This window comes from Mauremys reevesii, linkage group 13, assembly GCF_016161935.1.
Source record: "Mauremys reevesii isolate NIE-2019 linkage group 13, ASM1616193v1, whole genome shotgun sequence".
NCBI lineage: Eukaryota > Metazoa > Chordata > Testudines > Geoemydidae > Mauremys > Mauremys reevesii.
The window spans coordinates 8,375,030-8,399,126 of NC_052635.1; the positions used below are offsets into that span (position 1 = coordinate 8,375,030).

The window sequence follows — 24,097 nt, forward strand, 5'->3', positions numbered from 1 at the left end:
TGCCTCTTTTTCTATCTGTGACTGTTGATCTCCAACTCATGCTTTTCCTGTGACTATTCATTATTTGTTGTTATTTCTTTGAATATTTCTTACTCCATTACTCTTACAAGAACTTCATTACATGCACTGCTTGGGAGCTTTGAGCCAGTTTAAATTAAGGCATTATAACGTGCTCTGTTTCTTTGCCTGATTGGATACAATGAATTTTCTTAAAAAGAAATCTATTCATTTGGTCTCAATCATATTTGTGATGGGTTGGATCGCAGAAACCCCCTTGGGAGCTGCCACCCGATGTGCCAAGACCACTTCTACCCCTGCCTTCCCTGTCAGCTCGGGGCCCCAGCACCCTGTCCTGCCGGAGCCAGAGACTCCTGTCTGCTTCAACAAAGACCCAGGGGCTGAATTACTTGCCCCAAACCTGCAGGTTTACCTGAAAGCAGCTAACAGAATGTTCCCATCTTTAACTCTCAGACGCCCAACTCCCAACGGGGTCTAAACCCAAATAAATCAGTTTAATAAATTGTTCGCCCTCTACAACACTGATAGAGAGATATGCACAGTGGTTTCCTCCCCCAGGTATTAATACATACTCTGATTTTATGAAATACAGAAAGTAGGAATTAAGTGACTCCCTGTAGTAACAGGCAGAACAAAGTAAGTCACAGAGCAAAATAAAATAAAATGTGCAATTCTTTGTCTAATCAAACTGAATACACATATGAGCCTCACCAGTTCCAGAATGCTCCCTTTTAAAGATGAACTTTTAGCCTGGGTCCAGCAATCACTCATAGCCCTTGCAGTCACTGCCCTTTGTTCCAGTTGCTTCCACGTATCTTGGGTGGGGGTGGGGAGGCTCTATCTTTAGCCAGCTGAAGACAAAATGGAGGCGTATCCAGGGCTGCCAGTTATCACTGATCACTACCCATTGGGCCTGATGATCTGGCCAGCTTTCTATCCATCTTATAGTTCATTCATCCAGTCCATACTTCTTTAACTTGCTGGCAAGAATACTGTGGTAGACCGTATCAAAAGCTTTGCTAAAGTCAAGGAATAACAAAACATGCACTGCTTTCCCCTCATCCACAGACCCAGGTAACTCCTCATAGAAGGCAATTAGGTTAGTCAGGCATGACTTGCCCTTGGTGAATCCATGCTGACTGTTCCTGATCACTTTCCTCTCCTCTAAGTGCTTCAAAATTGATTCCTTGAGCACCTGCTTCATGATTTTTCCAGGGACTGAGGTGAGGCTGACTAGCCTGTAGTTCCCCGGATCCTCCTTCTTCCTGTTTTTAAAGATGGGCACTACATTAGCCTTTTTCCAGTCATCTGGGACCTTCCCCGATTGCCATGATTTTTCAAAGATAATGGCCAATGGCTCTACAATCACATTCGCACCTTCTTTAGCATCCTCGGATGCAGCAGATCTGGCTCCATGTGTTCGTGCAGCTTTTCAAAATGGTCCAGAACCTCTTCTTTCTCCACAGAGGGATGGTCACCTCCTCTCCATACTGTGCTGCCCAGTGGAGTAGTCTGGGAGCTGACTTTGTTTGTGAAGACATAGGCAAAAAAAGCATTGAGTACATAAGCTTTTTCCATATCCTCTCTCACTGAGTTTCCTCCTACATTCAGTAAGGGGCTCACACTTTCCCTGACCTTCTTCTTGTTTCTAAAATACCTGAAGAAAACAATCTTGTTACTCCTAACATCCCTTGCTAGCTGCAACTCCATGTGTGATCTGGCCTTCTTGTTTTCACTCCTGCATGCCTGAGCAATAGTTTTATTCTTCTCCTTGGTCATTTGTCCAAGCTTCCAATTCTTGTAAGCTTCTTTTTTGTGTTGAAGATCAGCGAGGATTTCACTGTTAAGCCAAGCTGGTTGCCTGCCATATTTACTATTCTTTCTACACATTGGGATGGTTTGTTCCTGCAACCTCAATAAGGATTCTTTAAAATACAGACAGCTCTCCTGGACTCCTTTACCCCTCATATTATTCTCCCAGGGGATCCTGCCCATCAGTTCCCTGAGGGAGTCAAAGTCTGCTTTTCTGAAGTCCAGTGTCCGTATTCTGCTGCTTTCCCTTCTTCTTTGAGTCAGGATCCTGACTCAACCATCTCATGGTCACTGCCTCCCAGGTTCCCATCAACTTTTGCTTCCCCTACTAACTCTTCCCTGTTTGTGAGCAGCAGGTCAAGAAGAACTCTGCCCCTAGTTGGTTCCTCCAGCACTTGCAGCAGGAAAATTTCCCTTCACTTTTCTGTCCTAGATTTTGAATGACCTTGGTCATTGTGGAAATCAAACCTATGGCACACTCGGATAACCCTGTCAAAGTGATAGTAGAATATCAAGGTTGGAAGGGACCTCAGGAGGTTATCTAGTCCAACCCCTGCTCAAAGTAGGACCAATCCCCAAATAAATCATCTCAGCTAGGGCTTTGTCAAGCCTGACCCTGCCCCCAAGATGCTAAAGGACCTTCTGTACCTGTGCAAAACCATCTCATTCAATGGGTGTCTGACCCAAATGTTCTGCCCGATCTTAAAAACCTCTAAGAAAGGAGATTCCACCACCTCCCTAGGTAACCCATTGCATTGTTTCACCGCCATTATAATGAAAAAGTTTTACCTAATATCCAACCTAAACCTCCCCCACTGCAACTTTAAACTATTATTCCTTGTTCTGTCATCAGGTACCACTGAGAACAGTCTAGATCCAGCCTCAGGTAGTTGAAAGCAGCTATCAAATCCCCCCTCATTCTTCTCTTCTGAAGACTAAAAATCCCAGTTACCTCAGCCTCTCCTCATAAGTCATGTGCCCCAGTCCCCTACTCATTTTTGTTGCCCCCAACTGGACTGTTTCCAATTTTTCCACATCCTTTTTGTTGTTTGGGGCCGAAAACTGGGCACAGTTCTCCAGATGAGGCCTCACCAATGTCAAATAGAGGGGAATGATATACTGTTATCTTTTAGACTGAAGAGTTCAGAAAACAATCTGGTCCTTCAGGTTGGGAGGCTGTCTATAAGCGAGGACTGGTCTGTCTCCCAAGATCTGTGAGAGTGAGGGATCATCTTTAAGGATAGGTTACATGCCTCCAGCTTCCATCCCGGACACACCACACGATCCATTGTCTACAGCCAAGCTCTAAGATACAACCGTATTTGCTCCAATCCCTCAGACAGAGATAAACACCTACAAGATCTCTATCAAGCATTCTTAAACCTACAATACCCACCTGCTGAAGTGAAAAAACAGATTGACAGAGCCAGAAGAGTACCCAGAAGCCACCTACTACAGGACAGGCCTAAAAAAGAAAATAACAGAACACCACTAGCCATCACCTACAGCCCCCAACTAAAACCTCTCCAGCAAATCATCAAAGATTTACAACCTATCATTAAAGATGATCCCTCACTCTCACAGATCTTGGGAGACAGACCAGTCCTCGCTTATAGACAGCCTCCCAACCTGAAGCAAATACTCACCAGCAACCGCACACCATACAACATAAATACTAACCCAGGAACCTATCCTTGCAATAAAGCCCGATGCCAGCTCTGTCCACATATCCATTCAAGTGACACCATCACAGGACCTAATCACATCAGACACACCATCAGGGGCTCGTACACCTGCACATCTACCAACGTGATATATGCCATCATGTGCCAGCAATGCCCCTCTGCCATGTACATTGGCCAAACCGGACAGTCTCTACACAAAAGAATAAATGGACACAAATCTGACATCAGGAATCATCACATTCAAAAACCAGTGGGAGAACACTTCAGCCTCTCTAACCACTCAGTGACAGACTTGAAGGTGGCAATTTTGCAACAAAAAAACTTCAGAAACAGACTTCAAAGAGAAACTGCTGAACTTGAATTAATATGCAAACTAGATACTATTAACTGTGGTCTAAACAAAGACTGGGAATGGTTGGGTCATTACACCAATTGAATCTATTTCCCTATGTTAAGTTCTCCTCACACCTTCTATGGGCCATCTTAATTATCACTTCAAAAAGTTTTTTTTCCTCCTGCTAACGATAGCTCATCTCAATTGATTAGACTCTGCCTGTTGGTATGCATACTTCCACCTTTTCAGGTTCTCTGTATGTATAAATATCTCCTGTCTGTGTGTTCCATTCTATGCATCCGAAGAAGTGAGCTTTAGCTCACGAAAGCTCATGCTAAAATAAATCTGTTAGTCTTTAAGGTGCCACAAGATATTTAAAGTAATTATCTTAATACAGTCCAGTGAGGTAAGGAAGCAGCATTATCCCCATTGGGATGGGAAACTGAGGCACAGAGAGGCTAAGGGCCAGGCTTCTAAAGGTGGTCAGACCCCAAAAATGTAGACAGGTGCCCAGTGGGATTTTCAGGAGTGCTCAGCTGCCTTAAGAAGCCCAAACACCTTTAAAAATGTTCTATAAGTGACGCGTGTAAGGTCAGACAGGGCATGTGTGACAGCGCAGGGAATGAAACCTGCATCTCTGCAGTGGCAGTCTGCTATCCTAAGGACTCGATCATCCTTCCTCATCTGCTGAGAGGATAGGGCTGAGGTTGATTGACCCAGCACATACTTGGCCCTTAGCAACATTCCTGATGTCTCACCCAGTGCTCTGTGTGAAGCTGATTTCCGTGAGTATCATGTGCCAGGTGTATGAGTTTTGGCTGTAATTCTTTTGGAACAAGTAGCTGGTGTGTACCTCATAGCACACAGCCATCGAGCATCCTTGGGCATCTAAATACCAGGCACAACTTCCACTGGTGAGTGGCCGGTGCTGTTTGGAGGGACAGTGTCCAACCGGGAAGTGGGGCAGAGTGACTCAGTACCAGGCCAGTCAAACACAGGATGCAAATGGAGGAGCAAGGAACTGAATGCTGGTTTGCCAAGTCCCAGCCTAGTGCTCTAACCATTGGGCAAGCCTTCCCCACTAAGTAGAAGACTTTAACTGAAGCAATGAAATATCTGCTTCTTTGGGGCAAGGATGGATCCCGCGGGCGGATGGGAATGGGAGTTTGCTTCCCAGGTCTGTGCACTGACTGCGGACCATAAACTCAGCAAGACCAGTGGAGTCAGGGGATAGAATCTGATAATAAGAATCCTCCATGTAAAGTCAGCCTGCATGGAGAGTCACATCCTTTCCCTCTCTGTATTCTGTAGCAGGAGAAGTGGAGCCCTGTGGCCTCCACCTGGCTGTGTTTGTTTGTCAGCATTTGTTTGACATGGGACAATTGTGAAAATACAACAGTACTTTAAATGGCAACTGGATCCTCAGTTACTGAGATGTTCTGTGCATTTTAGGAATTAGGGCCAGGTTATTTTAAGATATTTAGACACCCAAAGAGGCACATAGGAGCGTAAGTGCCTAACTCCCATAGATTTAAGTGTTGGGTGCAGAGGTGCTTTTGAAACCCCACTAAGCACCTATCTGCATCATCTGGAACCTAAATACCTTTACAAATCTCTCTTTTATTGATTAAGATTAATGCTCCCTGGTGGAGTTCAATGTTCAGCTGCTTGTACTGGGAATTGGGTGCCTGACTCCTCTAACAGCTTTGGAAATCTTAGCCTGGAAGCCCGACATATCTCAGCCTAAGGGTACATTGTTCCAAGCTATCTTTATGATTTAGGAGCCCAGGTCCCATCTCCTAACATTAGCCAACCAGCTCAGACCCAGGAGAGTCAGGTGGGCTTGAGACCCCGCACTGCAACATCCACACTGATAATGTCTATGTGCTAGTTTGCTGCAAGCTGCAGTGTAGATATACCCTTAGGAGCCTAATTCTCATTGAAAGTTCATGGTCTACCCTGCTTGTTCTCAGCACTGCTGGGTTTAGCCCTGGATTTTCAAAGGAGTGGATGTCTGACACCCTTAGGCTGCTTTGAAAAACTGGGCATTTGGTGCCAAACCTCACCCTGATTTCACAGAATCGGGTCTGGGATCAGTCCCTGGCTCTCAGTCCCTTCCATTAGACCTAAAGTGGGATTTACAAAAATTTAAAAGGGCCAGATTTTCAAAAGTATTTATGCACCTAAAGATGCAGATAGGTTCCAAGTGGGATTTTCAAAAACCCCTAAATTTCATACATGCCTAACTTCCATTGCTTTCAACAAAAATTAGGTGTCTAATCTGATTAGGTGTTTCTGGAAATTCCACTAGGCACCTATCTGCATTTTTCGAAGCCTAAATCCTTTTTAAACTTGGCCATTAAGAACTTTTGAAAATGCATCTAAATACCTTTGTGAATCCCACTCTAAGTCCGTAAAACAGAATGATTTCATTGTATATTAGACACCTAGGCTCTTTTGAAAATCCCACTAGGCAGCTAAAGAAGTTTAACAATCCAGCTCTGCTGTAAGTCCCAGCATTAATTCCTAAGGAAAGGGAGAAGAAAGTCATTGACAGATGAAAGTCATGGTGGATAATGGGAGATAGAGTTTCAGGGAAATTCAGTGTTAAGACTGAACTTAAAAAGAAACCCACTATTTGAAAGAATGGAAATGCTCACAGTCACTTCACAGTGATGTGGGAAAGAAGGGAATTCCTAAAGGAAAAAACGACAATAAGAAATGTTGCCAAGCTGGAGTTAAGATTGACAGTTATTACCAGTAATTGAAGAATAGTAATACAAAAAAGCAAGTGAACGTATTTTTCAGAAGTTGTTGCTGGATCAAAAATTTCCAGAACATTTCGGGGGCATCTCTCAGAGCACTGAGCTCTAGCACTTCCTCTTTCTGGTCTTCTTCCTAGTCTATGGGACTACATGCCTTGGGAACCTCATTATCATTATCACCGTGATCTCTGACTCTCACCTCCACATGCCCATATACCTCCTGTAGGCCAACTAGGCTTTCCTGGACATCAGTGAGTTCTCGGTGACTGCCCCCCAAGATGCTAAAGGACCTCCTGTACCAGAATAAAACCATCTCATGCAATGGGTGTCTGACCCAAATGTTCTTCTTCCACTTCATCGGGGGCACTGTGGTCTTCTCCCCAGTAGTAATGGCAGCTGATCGGTATGTGGCCATCTATAAGCCATTGCACTACCTGGCTATCACGAACAGAAGTATGTGCATGCGGCTGGGGTCAAGGTCATGGCTGGGTGGCTTTGTCCATTCTATTATCCAGTTTGCCCTGATCATCCAATTGCCCTTCTGTGGACCCAAAACACTAGACAGTTTCTAATGCGATGTCCCCCAAGTCATCAAACTGCTCTGCACACTCCTTGTGTCTTCATCTATGACCAGCCTTTCCAGAAATTCACAGTGGACAAGGCAGTGTTTGTGCTCTACACAGTGGTCACTCCAATGCTGAACCCAATGATCTACACCCTGAGGAACACTGAGTTGAAAAGCACCATCAGAAGGTTAATGGGAAGGTTCCTGTGCTCAAGGAGGAAAGCAAACTTCTAACAGATTTGTGTTGCAGGCCAGCTGCGTGTTTTGCTTTTCTAAATACTTCCAAGCCTTCTTAGGTATCTAGATGATCAAATTTTCATGGGATTTAGGCCTGTTTAGTTCCTTAGCCAGCTTTGAGATTCTGAACCTTCAATCTGAAATTATATTTATTTTAATTTCAGGAGAAGACCCACATGAAAGAACCTAATTATAGTCTTTATGACAGGGTTGGGCAAACTTTTTGGCCCAAGCCCACATTGGGGTTGTGAAACGGTATGGAGGACTGTGTAGGGAAACCTGTGCCTTCCCAAGCAGCCTGGCCCTCTCCCCTTCCGACTTCTCTCTCCCTGACTGCTCCCCTCAGAATCCTCCCATCCAACCCACCCTGCTCCTTGTCCCCTGACTGTGGGGGAGGGGGAATAGCAGAGAAGGGGCTGGGGGCTAGCCTCCCCAGCTGGGAGCTCAAGGGCCAGGCAGGTTGGTTCCGCAGGCCAGATGTGGCCCGCAGGCCATAGTTTGCCCTCCTCTGCTCTATGATATAGAATTGTTGGCCAAGATTTTCATTCCTTCAATTTTATGTGGTTATATGGCCTCCATAACAGAGTGTCTGAGCACTGCACAACCCTTAATCCTCACAACACCCTTGTGTAGTAGACAAATGCCATTCTCCCTGTTATACAGAAGGGAAATTGAGGAAGAAAGAGATTAAATGATTTGCCCAAAATTACAGAAGAAGTCCCTGGAGGATGAAGGGAATCAACACAGGTCTCGACACTGCCAAGTTAGTTCTTGTTAGGATATAGATATTCAGGCCTGTCTGTAAAGGCATATATTTTAAGTATTTGTGTTTATTTTTATCACTTAGCTAGTTAGAGGGTTATAAAACAAAGGATCAAAATCACAGTCCACTTGAGTATGGTCCTTCACTCACTAGGATACTATGAGGGCTGGTTCTTAGGCTAAGGCCTTTGGCTAAGCAGCAGAAGAAGCCATAAGTTGGGCAGGTACGGTCACATCTTCACAGTCAAAACTAGTCACATTGAAATAAGGTGTTATTGGGCTGTTAGGAATACAGTCTTTTCCTGAAAATCACAACCAGATAAAGATAGTTAAAGATGGGGTGGATAGTTCAGTGGTTTGAATATTCACCTACTAAACCCACAGTTGTGAGCTCAATCCTTGAAAGTGCAGAGACCCTGAACTAGTCACAAAGATAACTACATAAGGTTGAGGGGAAGGCTGCTGCTCCAGGATTGCTCTCACCATTGGTGGACAGATGGGACAATTCGGGGAGATAGAACACAGATTTTTACAAACACGGCATCACTTCTCCCCCTCTGTCCGGGGGTGCTTCTAATGTTGCCCTCCTCCAGCCGGAGTAGGTCCTTCTTCTGGCTGGGTGTCTCAAACTGGTCATTTTCCCGGTCTCTCATCTCTCACCATCACTGTCATTTTACCCAGGGGCCCGAGACCTAGTGTCTATATATTTAGCAGCCAATTTACTAGTAGGGAGCACATCTCACAGATTTCTGTCTGTGAACTATAATCTCAAGGTTTTAGAATATTTTATGGTTATTAAAATGGGATAGAGGTTCTAAGCAATGAGACTCTCATATACTGGAACAAACAGAAAACCAGGCATCATGGTACAGATACTGAGCTCACATTAACTGAAATAGCTCTATACCACTATGCCAATTTAAAGCATCCGGAGATCTGGTCTCATTGACTCTAACTGCATTATGGCAGATTTATGCAAGGTTTGTGTGGGGGTGGTGGGCGGATTTGACCCCTTAACGCCAATGGAGCTACAACTGATTTATACCTACCAGATGAGGATCTGACCCTTCGTCATTGTTCAATCTCTCTGCCATATCTACAATCAGTGTGAAATAAACATTTTTAAGATGTCATGTATCCAGGGCCAGCTCTGGCTTTTTTGCCGCCCCAAGCAAAAAAAAAAAAATGGGGGGGGGGGTGCGGAGCGGCAAAGCAGGAGGGGAAAAAAACAAAACAAAATAAAAAAACCTGTGGCGCGTCCAGAGCAGCAAAGTCGGGGGTAGAGGGGAACCTGCAGCACGGCCGCAGGGGCAAAGCAGGGAAAAGAAAAAAAAGGGCACGGTCGGAGCGGCTAAGCCAGGAGGAAAAAAAACAACAAAAAAACCCCTGCCGGGCAGCCGGAGCCAGGGTACAGCGGGACTCCCTGTGCTGCAGATGAGCTACAGAGTGTGCACCCAGTCTAGCGGGGAGGAAGGGGAGGGAGTGGGGGAGAGAGAGCAGGGAGGTGGCCAGGCCTTCAGCGGGGCACTTGTCCCGTGGTCCCAAACACTGCGCCGCCTGCTGGGAGGGCTCCACGCCGCTCCAGTGGGCGGAGAGGGAAGAACAGGGGCTGCCCTGCCTAGTTTGCTGCAGGGCGCTCCCCTCCTCCGCACTGCCGCCCCCTACAGGGCCGGAGCGGCAAACCAAAAAACAGCCGTGCCGCCCTAGGATTGGGCGGAACGCCATCCCATAGAATATGCCACCCCAAGCACCAGCTTCCTCAGCTGGTGCCTGGTGCCGGCCCTGCATGTAGCATTGCACCTTCAGCCTAATAAGTCTTTTATTTTAGTGATGCCTGCAGAAAGAAACCATATAATTGCTGAGAAAGAAAGAAAGAAAGAAAGAAAGAAAGAAAGAAAGAAAGAAAGAAAGAAAGTGAGTCCATTCATCCAAATAGAACTGAAAATCAGATACAGAGAATCAAAGCAACACTGAATTCCTCCAAAGTTCTCTCCCCAGTGGGAAAGAAATTCTCCTCAGCCATTGAAAGTTCCATTCTTGAAATTAATCCAATGGGGGCAAAGAGTTAAGAACGTGCAGACTAGTTAGGAACTTTAGTCTCTTCTTCAGATTCACAGGTAAAGAATATGTATTTGAAGAATATTTGAAGAATAGGCCAGATCGTAAATCCCCAGTAGCTCCAGGAGAGTTAATGAGGCCTAATTCCCCAGCTGATGAAAACTACATAGTCCATCAGCATCTCATCCCCAGCTAGTGTAAATCAAAGTAGCTTTGTGGAAATCAAAGGGTCACATCCCCACTTGGCATAAACAGCCCTAACTACTCAGAACTCAGTGGAACTGTGTCAATTTACACCAGTTTAGGACATAGCTGGGAGATTTTATTGTTTGCCTCTGGCTGCTTCTTAGTGACCAACATCAAACAGCCAGGGCAGCCTGAGCTGAGGGTTCCTGTGGTGGATGCATCCGAAGAGCTGCTGATGAAATGCAGAGAAAAACATCTCTGCTCTCCAAGAACTCTCCAAGAAAATGATGGCATTAATGAAAGAACAGGCTATTCCAGACAAGCTGGGGCTCTGGTGCCACTGGGCTCTGAGCTATTGTAGGTCACATGTCTGTTCTTCAGATACATATTTTATTCTGCAGTCTCCGTGGGATGCCACTTGTCATTCAGCCCTGCCTTCTTTCTGGCCAAGAGTCCTTCCAGGGATCCTGCCATCATATGAGATTCAGAGTGGGCCATTTCGTCCTCTGGGGTATTAGGTTTGGTTAGGGCTGATTATCAGGATGATTTCTTCCCAAGGTGAAATCAGAGCTGGGCTTACAGCCCTAGAGACCAGATTCAGCTATTTAACCCCAGGGCAATTACATCCTGGGCTGTGATCATACCTGAATCCCACACAACCCAGGATCCGATCTAGAGTTGGGAGTGGCTTTCAATCCCCCATCCTGTTTAGTCCTTCACCTCTCAACCAAGCCTGCCCCAGGAGGGGAGAAGGGAGTGGTCGTCTGTGGAGTGGGTCCCTGTCTGTCGGGAACCGCAGAGACCCAGCCTCTGAGGGAATATGGTGACGGGGCAGGGAAACAGCTGCTGGATAACACAGTGGTGGGGGCATTATGGAGAGATATAGAGACAGACAACGAATGATAGTCCTGGCAGTGGACTATCAAATGCTTCTCAGGCTAGGAAACATTCCACAAAGACCAAGACTGTAAGTTTGCTATTTCAGTTAATATGTTTGGGGTTTAATATACTGGAGGAAATGTAATGATAGAAATATGAATTACATTGAAACTGTAAGTCTTTTACAATCATTTAATAAAACATCTGGAGCTTATTTTTTCTTAACAGAATTTTTTTTTATAGAAATTGTGGAAACCAAAACATTTTTTAGTTTTGTGCATCATGAACTAAACATTTGCTGTTAAAAACAGCTGAAATCTGGAAAAAAATCATTGCATTTTTTGAAAAATTAAAAGTTTTGATTTTGCCAATACATATGTTGTTTTTTAGGGATAGCAAAAACTTTGCAGAAAAATGTTTTCAATTGAAAATCTAGTTTTCCTTTGGAATAATTTAAAGAGATTGGAATCTTAGATTGAAAACAAACAGATTGGAAAGAGATTGAAAATTTAGCCCAGATTGGAAATCTATAATTAAGGATGCTAACATTTATATTCTCCAATAACACCACTATTACAAACCCATTTACGCTATTGGAATCGTGTTTAATTGCTGTTTCATACAGTTACTTGTAGGATGCTAAAACTAAGTAAAGAGCGAAATTGATACACACAGAATATGCATTATACATGTAGAAAACTTTAGACTTAGGCAGAGACAGCTAAAGCCCCCAGCCAAAGCCACCCCGCCCAGGAAACAATAACTGACTTTTCACAGAAATTGTGAAAACCAAAACTTTTTTTTCTTTTTGTTAATTGAGAACCAGACAATTTCAGGTAAACTGCTTAAACCCGAAACATTGTCACTGAATAAAAAAAAATGTTTGGACTTTTCCAGTACATAGGTTGTTTTTCAAGAATAGCATAAGAACATAAGAACATAAGAACATAAGAAAGGCCGTACCGGGTCAGACCAAAGGTCCATCTAGCCCAGTATCTGTCTACCGACAGTGGCCAATGCCAGGTGCCCCTGAGGGAGTGAACCTAACAGGCAATGATCAAGTGATCTCTCTCCTGCCATCCATCTCCATCCTCTGACGAACAGAGGCTAGGGACACCATTCTTACCCATCCTGGCTAATAGCCATTTATGGACTTAGCCACCATGAATTTATCCAGTCCCCTTTTAAACATTGTTATAGTCCTAGCCTTCACAACCTCCTCAGGTAAGGAGTTCCACAAGTTGACTGTGCGCTGCGTGAAGAAGAACTTCCTTTTATTTGTTTTAAACCTGCTGCCTATTAATTTCATTTGGTGACCCCTAGTTCTTGTATTATGGGAATAAGTAAATAACTTTTCCTTATCCACTTTCTCAACATCACTCATGATTTTATATACCTCTATCATGTAGTCTCCTCTTTTCCAAACTGAAGAGTCCTAGCCTCTTTAATCTTTCCTCATATGGGACCCTCTCTAAACCCCTAATCATTTTAGTTGCTCTTTTCTGAACCTTTTCTAGTGCTAGAATATCTTTTTGAGGTGAGGAGACCACATCTGTACACAGTATTCGAGATGTGGGCGTACCATGGATTTATATAAGGGCAATAATATATTCTCAGTCTTATTCTCTATCCCCTTTTAATTATTCCTAACATCCTGTTTGCTTTTTGACCGCCTCTGCACACTGCGTGACATCTTCAGAGAACTATCCACGATAACTCCAAGATCTTTTCCTGACTCGTTGTAGCTAAATTAGCCCCCATCATGTTGTATGTATAGTTGGGGTTATTTTTTCCAATGTGCATTACTTTACATTTATCCACATTAAATTTCATTTGCCATTTTGTTGCCCAATCACTTAGTTTTGTGAGATCTTTTGAAGTTCTTCACAATCTGCTTTGGTCTTAACTATCTTGAGTAGTTTAGTGTCATCTGCAAACTTTGCCACCTCACTGTTTACCTTTCTCCAGATCATTTATGAATAAATTGAATAAGATTGGTCCTAGGACTGACCCTTGGGGAACACCACTAGTTACCCCTCTCCATTCTGAGAATTTACCATTAATTCCTACCCTTTGTTCCCTGTCCTTTAACCAGTTCTCAATCCATGAAAGGACCTTCCTTTATCCCATGACAGCTTAATTTACGTAAGAGCCTTTGGTGAGGGACCTTGTCAAAGGCTTTCTGGAAATCTAAGTACACTATGTCTACGGATCCCCTTGTCCACATGTTTGTTGACCTCTTCAAAGAACTCTAATAGATTAGTAAGACACGATTTCCCTTTACAGAAACCATGTTGTCTATTGCTCAAGAGTTTATGTTTTTCTATGTGTCTGACAATTTTATTCTTTACTATTGTTTCAACTAATTTGCACGTTAGACTTACCGGTCTGTAATTGCCAGGATCACCCCTAGAGCCCTTTTTAAATATTGGCGTTACATTAGCTAACTTCCAGTCATTGGGTACGAAGCCAATTTAAAGGACAGGTTACAAACCTTGGTTAATAGTTCCAACTTCACATTTGAGTTCTTTCAGAACTCTTGGGTGAATGCCATCTGGTCCTGGTGACTTGTTAATGTTGAGTTTATCAATTAATTCCAAAACCTCCTCTAGTGACACTTCAATCTGTGACAGTTCCTCAGATTTGTCACCTACAAAAGCCAGCTCAGGTTTGGGAATCTCCCTAACATCCTCAGCCATGAAGACTGAAGCAAAGAATCCATTTAGTTTCTCAATGACTTTATCATCTTTAAGCGCTCCTTTTGTATTTTCATCGTCGAGGCCCCACTGGTTGTTTAGCAGGCTTCCTGCTTCTGATGTACTTAAAAAACATTTTGTTATTACCTTTGGAGTTTTTGGCTAGCCGTTCTTCAAACTCCTCTTTGGCTTTTCTTATTACACTCTTGCACTTAAGTTGGCAGTGTTTGTGCTCCTTTCTATTTGCCTCACTGGGATTTGACTTCCATCTTTTAAAGGAAGTCTTTTATCTCTCACTGCTTCTTTTACATGGTTGTTAAGCCACGGTGGCTCTTTTTTAGTTCTTTTACTGTTTTTCTTAATTTGGGGTATACATTGAAGTTGGGCCTCTATTATGGTGTCTTTAAAAAGGGCCCATGCAACTTGCAGGGATTTCACTTTAGTCACTGTACCTTTTAACTTTTGTCTAACTAACCCCTCATTTTTGTATAGTTCCCCTTTGAAATTAAAGGCCACAGTGTTGGGCAGTTGAGATGTTCTTCCCACCACAGGGATGTTGAATGCTATTGTATTATGGTCACTATTTCCAAGCGGTCCTGCTATAGTTACCTCTTGGACCAGCTCCTGCGCTCCACTCAGGATTAAATCTAGAGTCGCCTCTCTTGTGGGTTCCCGTACCAGCTGCTCCATGAAGCAGTCATTTAAAGTATCGAGAAATTTTATCTCTGCATTTCGTCCTGAAGTGAAATGTTCCCAGTCAATATGGGGATAATTGAAATCCCCCACTATTATTGGGTTCTTAATTTTGATAGCCTCTCTAATTTCCCTTAGCATTTCATCATCACTATTACTGTCCTGGTCAGGTGGTCGATAATAGATCCCTACTGTTATATTTTTACTAGAGCATGAAATTTCTATCCATAGAGACTCTATGGAACCTGTGGATTCGCCTAAGATTTTTACTTCATTTGAATCTACACTTTCTTTAACATATAGTGCCACTCCTCCCCCTGCACGGCCTGTTCTGTCCTTCCGATATATTTTGTACCCCGGAATGATTGTGTCCCATTGATTGGTCTCAGTCCACCAGGTTTCTGTGATGCCTATTATATCTATATCCTCCTTTATCACAAGGCACTCTAGTTCACCCATCTTATTATTTAGACTTCTGGCATTTGTGTACAAGCACTTTAAAAACTTGTCCCTGTTTATTAGCCTGCCTTTTTCTGATGTGCCAGATTCTTTTTTATGTGATTGTTTATCATCTGATCCGGCCCTTACATTATACTTCTCATTCCTCTGCTGCTGACTATAACCTGGAGATTCTCTATCATCAGACTCTCCCCTAAGAGAAGTCTGTGTCCGATCCACACGCTCCTCTGCAGCAGTCGGCTTTCCCCCATCTCCTAGTTTAAAAACTGCTCTACAACCTTTTTAATGTTTAGTGCCAGCAGTCTGGTTCCACTTTGGTTTAGGTGGAGCCCATCTCTCCTGTATAGGCTCCTCCCATCCCAGAAGTTTCCCCAGTTCCTAATGAATGTGAACCCCTCCTCTCTACACCATCGTCTCATCCACGCATTGAGACTCTGCAGCTCTGCCTGCCTACCTGGCCGGAACTGGGAGCATTTCTGAAAATGCCACCATAGAGGTCCTGGATTTCAGTCTCTTCCCTAGCAGCCTAAATTTGGCTTCCAGGACATCTCTCCTACCCTTCCCTATGTCATTGGTACCTACATGTACCACGACCACCGGCTCCTCCCCGGCACTACACATAAGTCTATCTAGATGCCTCGAGAGATCCGCAACCTTCGCACCAGGCAGGCAAGTCACCATACGGTTCTCCCGGTCATCACAGACCCAGCTATCTACATAGTCAGCAGAGACTTCCTTGGAGCACGTCTCAGTTTAAAATCCAGTTTTCCTTTGAAATAATTTAAACTGAAATTGTCTGAATTAACCAGATTGAACATGTAGATTTCAAGGGGGGTAGGAACACTGACATAGTCCAATAATTGTACAATTTGAACCCAGTCACTCTATTGCAACTGTGTTTATTTCTGTTTCAAAGGGACACTTGTTGAATGGTAAAACTGAGTAAGCAGCAAAGTTGGCAGGAAACATCATCGGTATTAAACATACTAGTGCCTTAGACAGAGAACAGTGAATTGAAGCCCCCAGTCAAAGCCTGTTTCTCTTATCCCTGCCCAAGGACATGGAGCATGTCAATAGGATGAGAACTCAGATATTCTGCTCTAGTGCCATATCCGCTGCCCCACAGTGCTGCCTGCTAAACACTAATGTTATAAATGGAGGCAGTGAACATACATATAATAAGACACAGCTCATCCCCCACAGAACTCACAGTCCAAGAAGACAAGGCAGAGAAATGGATGGAGGAGAAACAGAGGCACAGGGAGGGGAAGTGAGTGGCCCATTGTCACAGAGCAGGTCAGTGGCAGAGCCCAGAACAGAACCCAAGTCTCCTGAGGGCCACTGACTCATACACGATGCCAAGTCCATCTCATATTTCCAGGAAAAGAGGATATCAGGCAGTGTTGGCATTTTAGCATTTTAGTTTCTTGCCCACATCCAGAGCCTGCTCTTCGTAGCAATAGGGGATCCATCTTGGCTAGAATTGTCCAACTGAGATTGTACTGTGCTCCATCCTTCAAACAGCATTTTATTAAACTACATCATGAGCCAGATGAAGCTCATGCAAATTGATGAAGCTCCTTTGACTTTAAGGGAGCTGCGACAATTTACATTCATGTGATAAGTCGGCACTCCTAGTTAATAGCAGTGACTAGTGCTGTGCATTGTTGACACTCACATCATATTGCTGCAGGAAATCAGGTCCACTCCCTCTGTCACTGTAATTCCCCACTGTCTTTGTCCTTCCCTCTGCAGCCATCACACAATGAACTGAGAAAGAAAATGTCCAACCAAACCACCCTGACCGAGTTCCTTCTTCTGGGATTCTCTGACGTTCGGGAGCTGCAGATTTTGCACTTTGTGGTGTTCCTGCTGATTTACCTGGCAGCTCTGCTGGGGAATCTTCTCATCATCACAGCCGTAGCCCTCAGCCCACATCTTCAAACCCCCATGTACTTCTTCCTGGTGAATCTGTCTATCCTAGACTTTGGCTCCATCTCCGTTACTATCCCCAAATCCATGGCCAACTCCCTCATGAAAACCAGGGTGATTTCTTATCCTGGATGTGTTGCCCAAGTCTTTCTCTTTCTCCTCTTCGCTGGAACTGATCTTGCCTTACTCACCATCATGGCATACGACCGATATGTCGCCATCTGCCAACCACTGCACTATGAGAGAGTGATGAACAGGAGAGCTTGTGTCCAAATGGCAGCCAGTGCCTGGATTACTAGTATTGTCTACTCTGCCCTGCACACTGGCAATACCTTCAGGTTACCCTTCTGCCAGTCCAATGTCATCAACCAGTTCTTCTGTGAAATCCCTCAACTACTCAAGCTCACCTGCTCTGACTCATACCTAAGTGAAGTTTGGGCTCTTGCCTTCGGTGTGTTTTTAGGGTTAAACTGCTTTGTTTTTATAATTGTGTCTTATGTTCAGATTTTCAAAACTGTGTTGAGAATCCCTTCTAAGCAGGGACGTCATAAAGCCTTCTCCACCTGCCTGCCTCACCTCACTGTGGTCTCTTTGTTGCTTTTCACAGCCATCTTTGCCTACCAGAAACCCACCTCCAGCTCAGCATCAGGTCTGGACCTTGTGGTGGGTGTTCTCTATTCCCTGGTGCCTCCAGTGATGAATCCCATCATCTACAGCATGAGGAACAAGGAGATCAAAGCTGCTTTGAAGAAACTGATTGTGTGGCGGTTATTCACCAAGAGTTAAAATCTCCATCCCTGCAACTTGAATGTGATTTCATTCTGAGTTTCTTTGTAGATATAATCAACAGATGACAAAATTGTCTCTTTGAGAACATAGGGTGGAATCTGTTTATGAAATCACAAAATCTGGACTAGCTTCACTGAAGTCATATGAGTTAGTATAAGATTCCACCAGTGTACATAAGATCAGAATCTATCTACGTAGGCACCTATCTATCTATCATAGGGATTTATAGGGCTCCTGTAGCCTGGGGTATGAGAGGTTTGGCTTGTGTGTTTGCTTGTTTCTTTTTCATTTTGTTCGATTTTGTTGATTCATTCGTTGACTTGTTTCTTTGTTTCAGGTGGCTTTTTGCGGGGAGGGAGGAGCTTGGGAGGGTGGAATATGTTGGACTAAATGGTGATATCCACTTATTTTGTCATCTATTCAAGGAGTCAATGTCAGAATCGATGGGGTTTTCTGAGAGACTTGAATTTTTGCTTTCCCCATTGATGAAGAATTGGAAAAGAGTTTCTGCTGGTGTCTGCTCAAGTGACAATTTTAATGCTGATATGGTTTTTTTGTGTCGTGTATGATGTGTTAGAGCACCTATAGCTGTATATAACTGTATGTATTATTGTTATTTATTTAAATTTATTAAAATAAATAAATACTGTATTGTTCTTCCTATGGTGGAAAGGTATTTGGAAGAGAAAGGTATTTAAATGATTCCTAAAGACAAACTAAGTCAAAAAAAAATAAGGTCAAATTTTGATTCCACCAAACTACTGCAGTGATCCCCACTGGGATGGGAAACTGAGGCACAGAGAGGATAAGGGACAGGCTTCTAAAGGTGGTCAGACCCCAAAAATGTAGACAGGTGCCCAGTGGGATTTTCAGGAGTGCTCAGCTGCCTTAAGAAGCAAAAACACCTTTAAAAACGTGCTGTAAGTGACTTCTGTCAGGTCGGACAGGGCGTGTGTGTCAGCACAGGGAATGAAACCTGCATCTCTGCAGTGGCAGACTGCTATCCTAAAGACATGATCATCCTTCCTCATCTGCTGAGAGGATAGGGCTGATGCTGATTGACCCAGCACACACTCAGCCCTTAGCAACATTCCTGATGTCTCACCCAGTGCTCTGTGTGAAGCTGATTTCCATTAGTATCATGTGCCAGGTGTATGAGTTTTGGCTGTAATTCTTTTGGAACAAGTAGCTGGTGTGTACCTCATAACACACAGCCTTCGAGCATCCTTGGGCATCTAAGTACCAGGCACAACTTCCACTGGCGAGTGGCAGGTGCTGTTTGGAGGGAAAGTGTCCAACAGGGAAGTTGGGCAGAGTAACTCAGTACCAGGCCAGTCAAACACAGGATGCAAATAGAGGAGCAAGGAACTGAATGCTGGTTTGCCAAGTCCCAGCCTAGTGCTCTAACCATTGGGCCAGCCTTCCCCACTAAGTAGAAGACTTTAACTGAAGCAATGAAATATCTGCTTCTTTGGGGCAAGGATGGCTCCCGCGGGCGGATGGTAATGGGAATTTGCTTCCCAGGTCTGTGCAATGGCTGGGGACCATAAACTCACCAAGACCAGTGGAGTCAGGGGATAGAAGCTGATAATAAGAATCCTCCATGTAAAGTCGGCCTGCATAGAAAGTCCCTCTTTGTATTCGGTAGCAGGAGAAGTGGAGCCCAGTTGCCTCCACCTGGCTGTGTTTGTTTGTGAGTATTTGTTTGACATGGGACAATTGTACAAATACAAAAGGACTTTAATTGGCAACTGGATCCTCAGTTACTGAGATGTTCTGTGCATTTTAGGAATTAGGGCCAGGTTATTTTAAGATATTTAGACACCCAAAGATGCACATAGGAGCGTAGTGGAGATTTCATAAGTGCCTAACTCCCATAGATTTAAGTGTTGGGTGCAGAGGTGCTTCTGAAACCCCACTAAGCACCTATCTGCATCATCTGGAACCTAAATACCTTTTCAAATCTGGCTCCTATTAACTAAGATTTATGCTCCCTGGTGGAGTCCAATGTTCAGCTGCTTGAACTGGGAATTTGGTGCCTGACTCCTCTAAACAGCTTTGGAAATCTTAGCCTGGAAGCCCGACATATCTCAGCCTAAGGGTACATTGTTCCAAGCTATCTTCATGATTTAGGAGCCCAGGTCCCATCTCCTAACATTAGCCACCCGAGCTCAGACCCAGGAGAGTCAGGTGGGCTTGAGATCCCGCACTGCAACATCCACACTGATAATGTCAATGTGCTAGTTTGCTCCAAGCTGCAGTGTAGATATACCCTTAGGAGCCTAATTTTCATTGAAAGTTCATGGTCTACCCTGCTTGTTCTCAGCACTGCTGGGTTTAGCCCTGGATTTTCAGAGGAGTGGATGTCTGACACACTTAGGCTGCTTTGAAAAACTGGGGATTTGGTGCCAAACCTTACCCTGATTTCACAGAATCGGGTCTGGGATCAGTCCCTGGCTCTCAGTCCCTTCCATTAGACCTAAAGTGGGATTTTCAAAAATTTAAAAGGGCCAGATTTTCAAAAGTATTTCTGCACCTAAAGATGCAGATAGGGTCCAAGTGGGATTTTCAAAAATGCCTAAACTTCATACATGCCTAAGCTCCATTGCTTTCAACAAAAAGTAGGTGTCTAACCTGCTTAGGTGTTTCTGGAAATTCCACTAGGCACCTATCTGCGTTTTTTGAAGCCTAAATACTTTTTAAAACTTGGCCATTAAGCACTTTTGAAAATGCATCTAAATACCTTTGTGAATCCCACTCTAAGTCCGTAAAACAGAATGATTTCATTGTATATTAGACACCTAGGCTCTTCTGAAAATCCCACTAGGCAGCTAAAGAAGTTTAACAATCCATCTCTGCTGTAAGTCCCAGTATTATTTCCTAAGGAAAGGGAGAAGAAAGTCATTGACAGATGGAAGTCATGGTGGATAATGGGACATAGAGTTTCAGGGAAAGTCAGTGTTAAGACTGAACTTAAAAAGAAACCCACTATTTGAAAGAATGGAAATGCTCACAGTCACTTCACAGTGATGGGGGAAAGAAGGGAATTCCTAAAGGAAAAAACGACAACAAGAAATGTTGCCAAGCTGGAGTTAAGATTGACAGTTGTTACCAGTAATTGAAGAATAGTAATACAAAAAAGCAAGTGAACGTATTTTTCAGAAATTGTTGCTGGATCAAAAATTTCCAAACATTTGGGGGGCATCTCTCAGACCACTGAGCTCTAGCACTTCCTCTTTCTGGTCTTCTTCCTAGTATATGGGACTACATGCCTTGGGAACCTCATCATCATCATCACCGTGATCTCTGACCCTCACCTCCACATGCCCATATACCTCCTGTAGGCCAACTTGGCTTTCCTGGACATAAGTGAGTCCTCGGTGACTGCCCCCAAGATGCTAAAGGACCTCCTGTACCAGCATAAAACCATCTCATGCAGTGGGTGTGTGACGGGGCGGGACAGCCCCGCACTGGTACAGCAGGGGTTAACCCTTCTTTGATAGCATAGGAAGCCATGCCCAGGAAGCTCTGCTGAGCGTGCTCCAACTGGCAGACCGGTATAAAAGCCTGCAGGTCTGCTCAGTCGGGGCTGACCACCGGGGGAGAAGGACGCAGACCGTCAGCTCCTGCAGGAGGAGAGCCAGTGAGCCTGGACCGGGACGTCAGCCGAGCAGAGGCCGTACCGGAGACCCCGGGGAGGGACGCCTGCCGGAGGGGACCTACGGGGGAACCGCTCCCACAACGCCGACGTCCGGCTAGACAGGGTAGGAAGTGACCCAGGGGATTGTAGAGACTGACAGCCTTAAAACTGCAGTACCGCTCGGCGTGTTGCGGGCGGATCCCCGCCGAGCCTGTGGCAAGGAGAGCTTGCCACAAAGAGGGCCCTGGGTCGGGGCTTGGTGGAGAGGGTGGGCCCGAGTCCCCCTACCCCCACCCCTTATACCCCGCTCCAAAGGGGGTGTTGTAGGACTCTGGCCGCTAGGCCGTGCTACCCCGCTCCGAAGGGGGTGTTGTTGGACTCCGGCCACTAGGCCGTGCTACCCCGCTCCGAAGGGGGTGTTGTAGGACTCCGGCCGCTAGGACGTGCTACCCCGCTCCGAAGGGGGTGTTGTTGGACTCCGGCCGCTGGGCCGTGCTACCCCGCCCCAAAGGGGGGGGCTGTTGGACTCCGGCCACTAGGCCGTGCTACCCCGCTCCGAGAGAGGGGGTGTTTACATGAACTCTGGCCAGTAGGCCGTAATACGCCGGTTACCATGGCAGACCGAAGGACAAGGGAGTGGCGCGGCGCTAGGCCCCAGCTTGCCCCTGCCACTAGGGGGTGCTGGGGTACCAGACCCGTCACAACTGGCACCTGACCAGGGACTATTTCCAGGCCTGAGATAAGGTCCCAGATGCCCAAAATGGACCCCGAGAAACTCTTGAAGTGGCTGCTGGAGAATCAACAGCAGCAGCTGGCGCAAGAGAAGCAGCAGCAAACTCAGCTGCTCCAGCAGCTGGCGGCCCAGCAGCAGGCACAAGCCGCACAGCGACAGGAACAGCAGCAGCAGCTGATCCGGGAGCTGACAACCCAGCAACAGGCGAACCAGGAGCGGCTGGTTCAACAGATGGCGGCACTAATCAGACCGGCACCGAGTACGCCTCTAGGGGCCATCAGGGGCAACCCCGGCGAGGGTCTCGGAGGATTACCCGTACGCCTAGCTAAGATGGGGCCGGGGGACGACCCCGAGGCCTTCCTCGTGACCTTTGAACGAGTTGCGAGCGCCGTACAGTGGCCCCTCGCTCATTGGGCCACGATACTGACACCCTACCTGACGGGCCCAGCTCAAGCGGCGTACCGTAACCTGGACCCCCAAGACGCACTGGACTACACGAAAGTCAAGGCCGCCATCTTGGATGAAGTTGGCGTCAGCCTTGAGACCTACCGCCAGCAACTCCGCCGGGAACGATATACGCCAGGGGCCAGGCCACGGGCCGTGGCCCAGCGAATGGACCTCTGTTGGAGGTAGCTGGAGCCGGAAGGGCAGACGGGCGTTCAAGTGGCGGAGACGGTAGCCTTGGAGCAGTTCCTGCAAGCCCTGCCGCCGGGAGGGAAGGAATGGGTGCAGCGACACCGCCCCAGGACCCTCGCGGACACGACTTCCCTAATGGAGGACTACCAGGCAGTGGAGGGGGAATTGAAGACCAACCCCAAGGGGAGAGAGCCCGGTGAACGGAGCCCAGGGCAGGCCCGGGGGGCACGTAATGGGGATGGGGAGACCCTCGTCGGCCTGTCCAGCCCCCCGGAATATCAGTAACCCGGGGCCCTAGGGCGACACCCCGAGGAGATATCCCGAGACGACAGGAAGAGGCACCAGCGAGGCAGGGCAGCCCCCGCCACAACCCTATCGAAGAAGGGAGACGGGACCGCTGCTACGAGTGCGGTCAGGTAGGGCACTTCAGGAGGGAGTGCCCGTACATGGACTGCAATTATGGGCAGGTGTGGACGGTGGGTCACCGGGCCCGGGCTTGGGAGCCGGGGAAAATAGTTCTGCCGGTGAAGGTGGATGGGACGTCTGCCTGGGCCTTAGTTGACTCCGGGTGTAGCCAGACGGTTATTCAGGAGGGGCTGATTAAGCCCACCGGCCCCGCCGGGGCCCCCATCCGGCTACAATGCATCCATGGGGATGTGAAGCCGTACCCCACTGTCTGGGTACAGCTAGAGGCGGCCCAGCACCGGGCGCGGTGTCTAGTGGGGGTGGCCCCTATGTTGGCTTACCCCGTGGTCTTAGGGCGTGACTGGCCGGGCTTCACAAACCTCTTAAGGGAAGGGGCTATGTCGCCCGGGAGGAGAACTGGGAAACGGGCTAGACGACCGGGACTATTAGGCCAGCCAATGGCCGAGGACCCCCTAGAGGGGCCCTCGGGGAGCCCCGGGAGAGGGGTAAGGAGCCAAGTCCCTACCGAAGCGCCGGCAAGCGAGGGCTAGGGCTGGCTAGAGGTGGACACCAACTTCCTCGAGGAGCAACAAGGGGATACCACTCTCAGCCGGGCATGGGAACAGGCGACTAGCCCACCCGGGGAGGAAGACCCGCCCCACCGCCAGCCACAAGGGCCCCGGTTCGAGATCCAGCGGGACTTACTCTATCGGGTGGTACCAGAACCACAGACAAAGGAAGAACTACGCCAGCTGTTGGTCCCGCGGAGGTTCCAACGGGACTTGCTTCGTCTGGCACATTCGGTGCCGTGGG

At 46.3% G+C, this 24,097-nt stretch overlaps 1 protein-coding gene across 3 annotated transcripts; it reads left to right on the top strand.

Annotated features, from left to right (window-relative positions):
* The first annotated feature begins 11,072 nt into the window (after nt 1-11,072).
* Nucleotides 11,073-18,358, top strand: LOC120381041 (olfactory receptor 14C36-like). Of its 3 annotated transcripts, none has more exons than XR_005587914.1 (2): nt 11,073-11,389; nt 17,689-17,825. XR_005587914.1 is itself a non-coding variant. In XM_039499069.1 (2 exons), the coding sequence occupies exon 2, from the start codon at nt 16,932-16,934 to the stop codon at nt 17,865-17,867; it is 936 nt and encodes a 311-aa protein (XP_039355003.1). In that variant the 5' UTR covers nt 11,073-11,389; nt 16,905-16,931; the 3' UTR covers nt 17,868-18,358. The 3 variants fall into 3 exon arrangements, 2 of the variants coding, with proteins under 2 accessions (XP_039355003.1, XP_039355004.1); XM_039499069.1 differs by having other exon boundaries at nt 16,905-18,358; XM_039499070.1 differs by lacking the exon at nt 11,073-11,389 and adding an exon at nt 17,260-17,532 and having other exon boundaries at nt 17,689-18,349.
* Nucleotides 18,359-24,097: the final 5,739 nt, after the last annotated feature.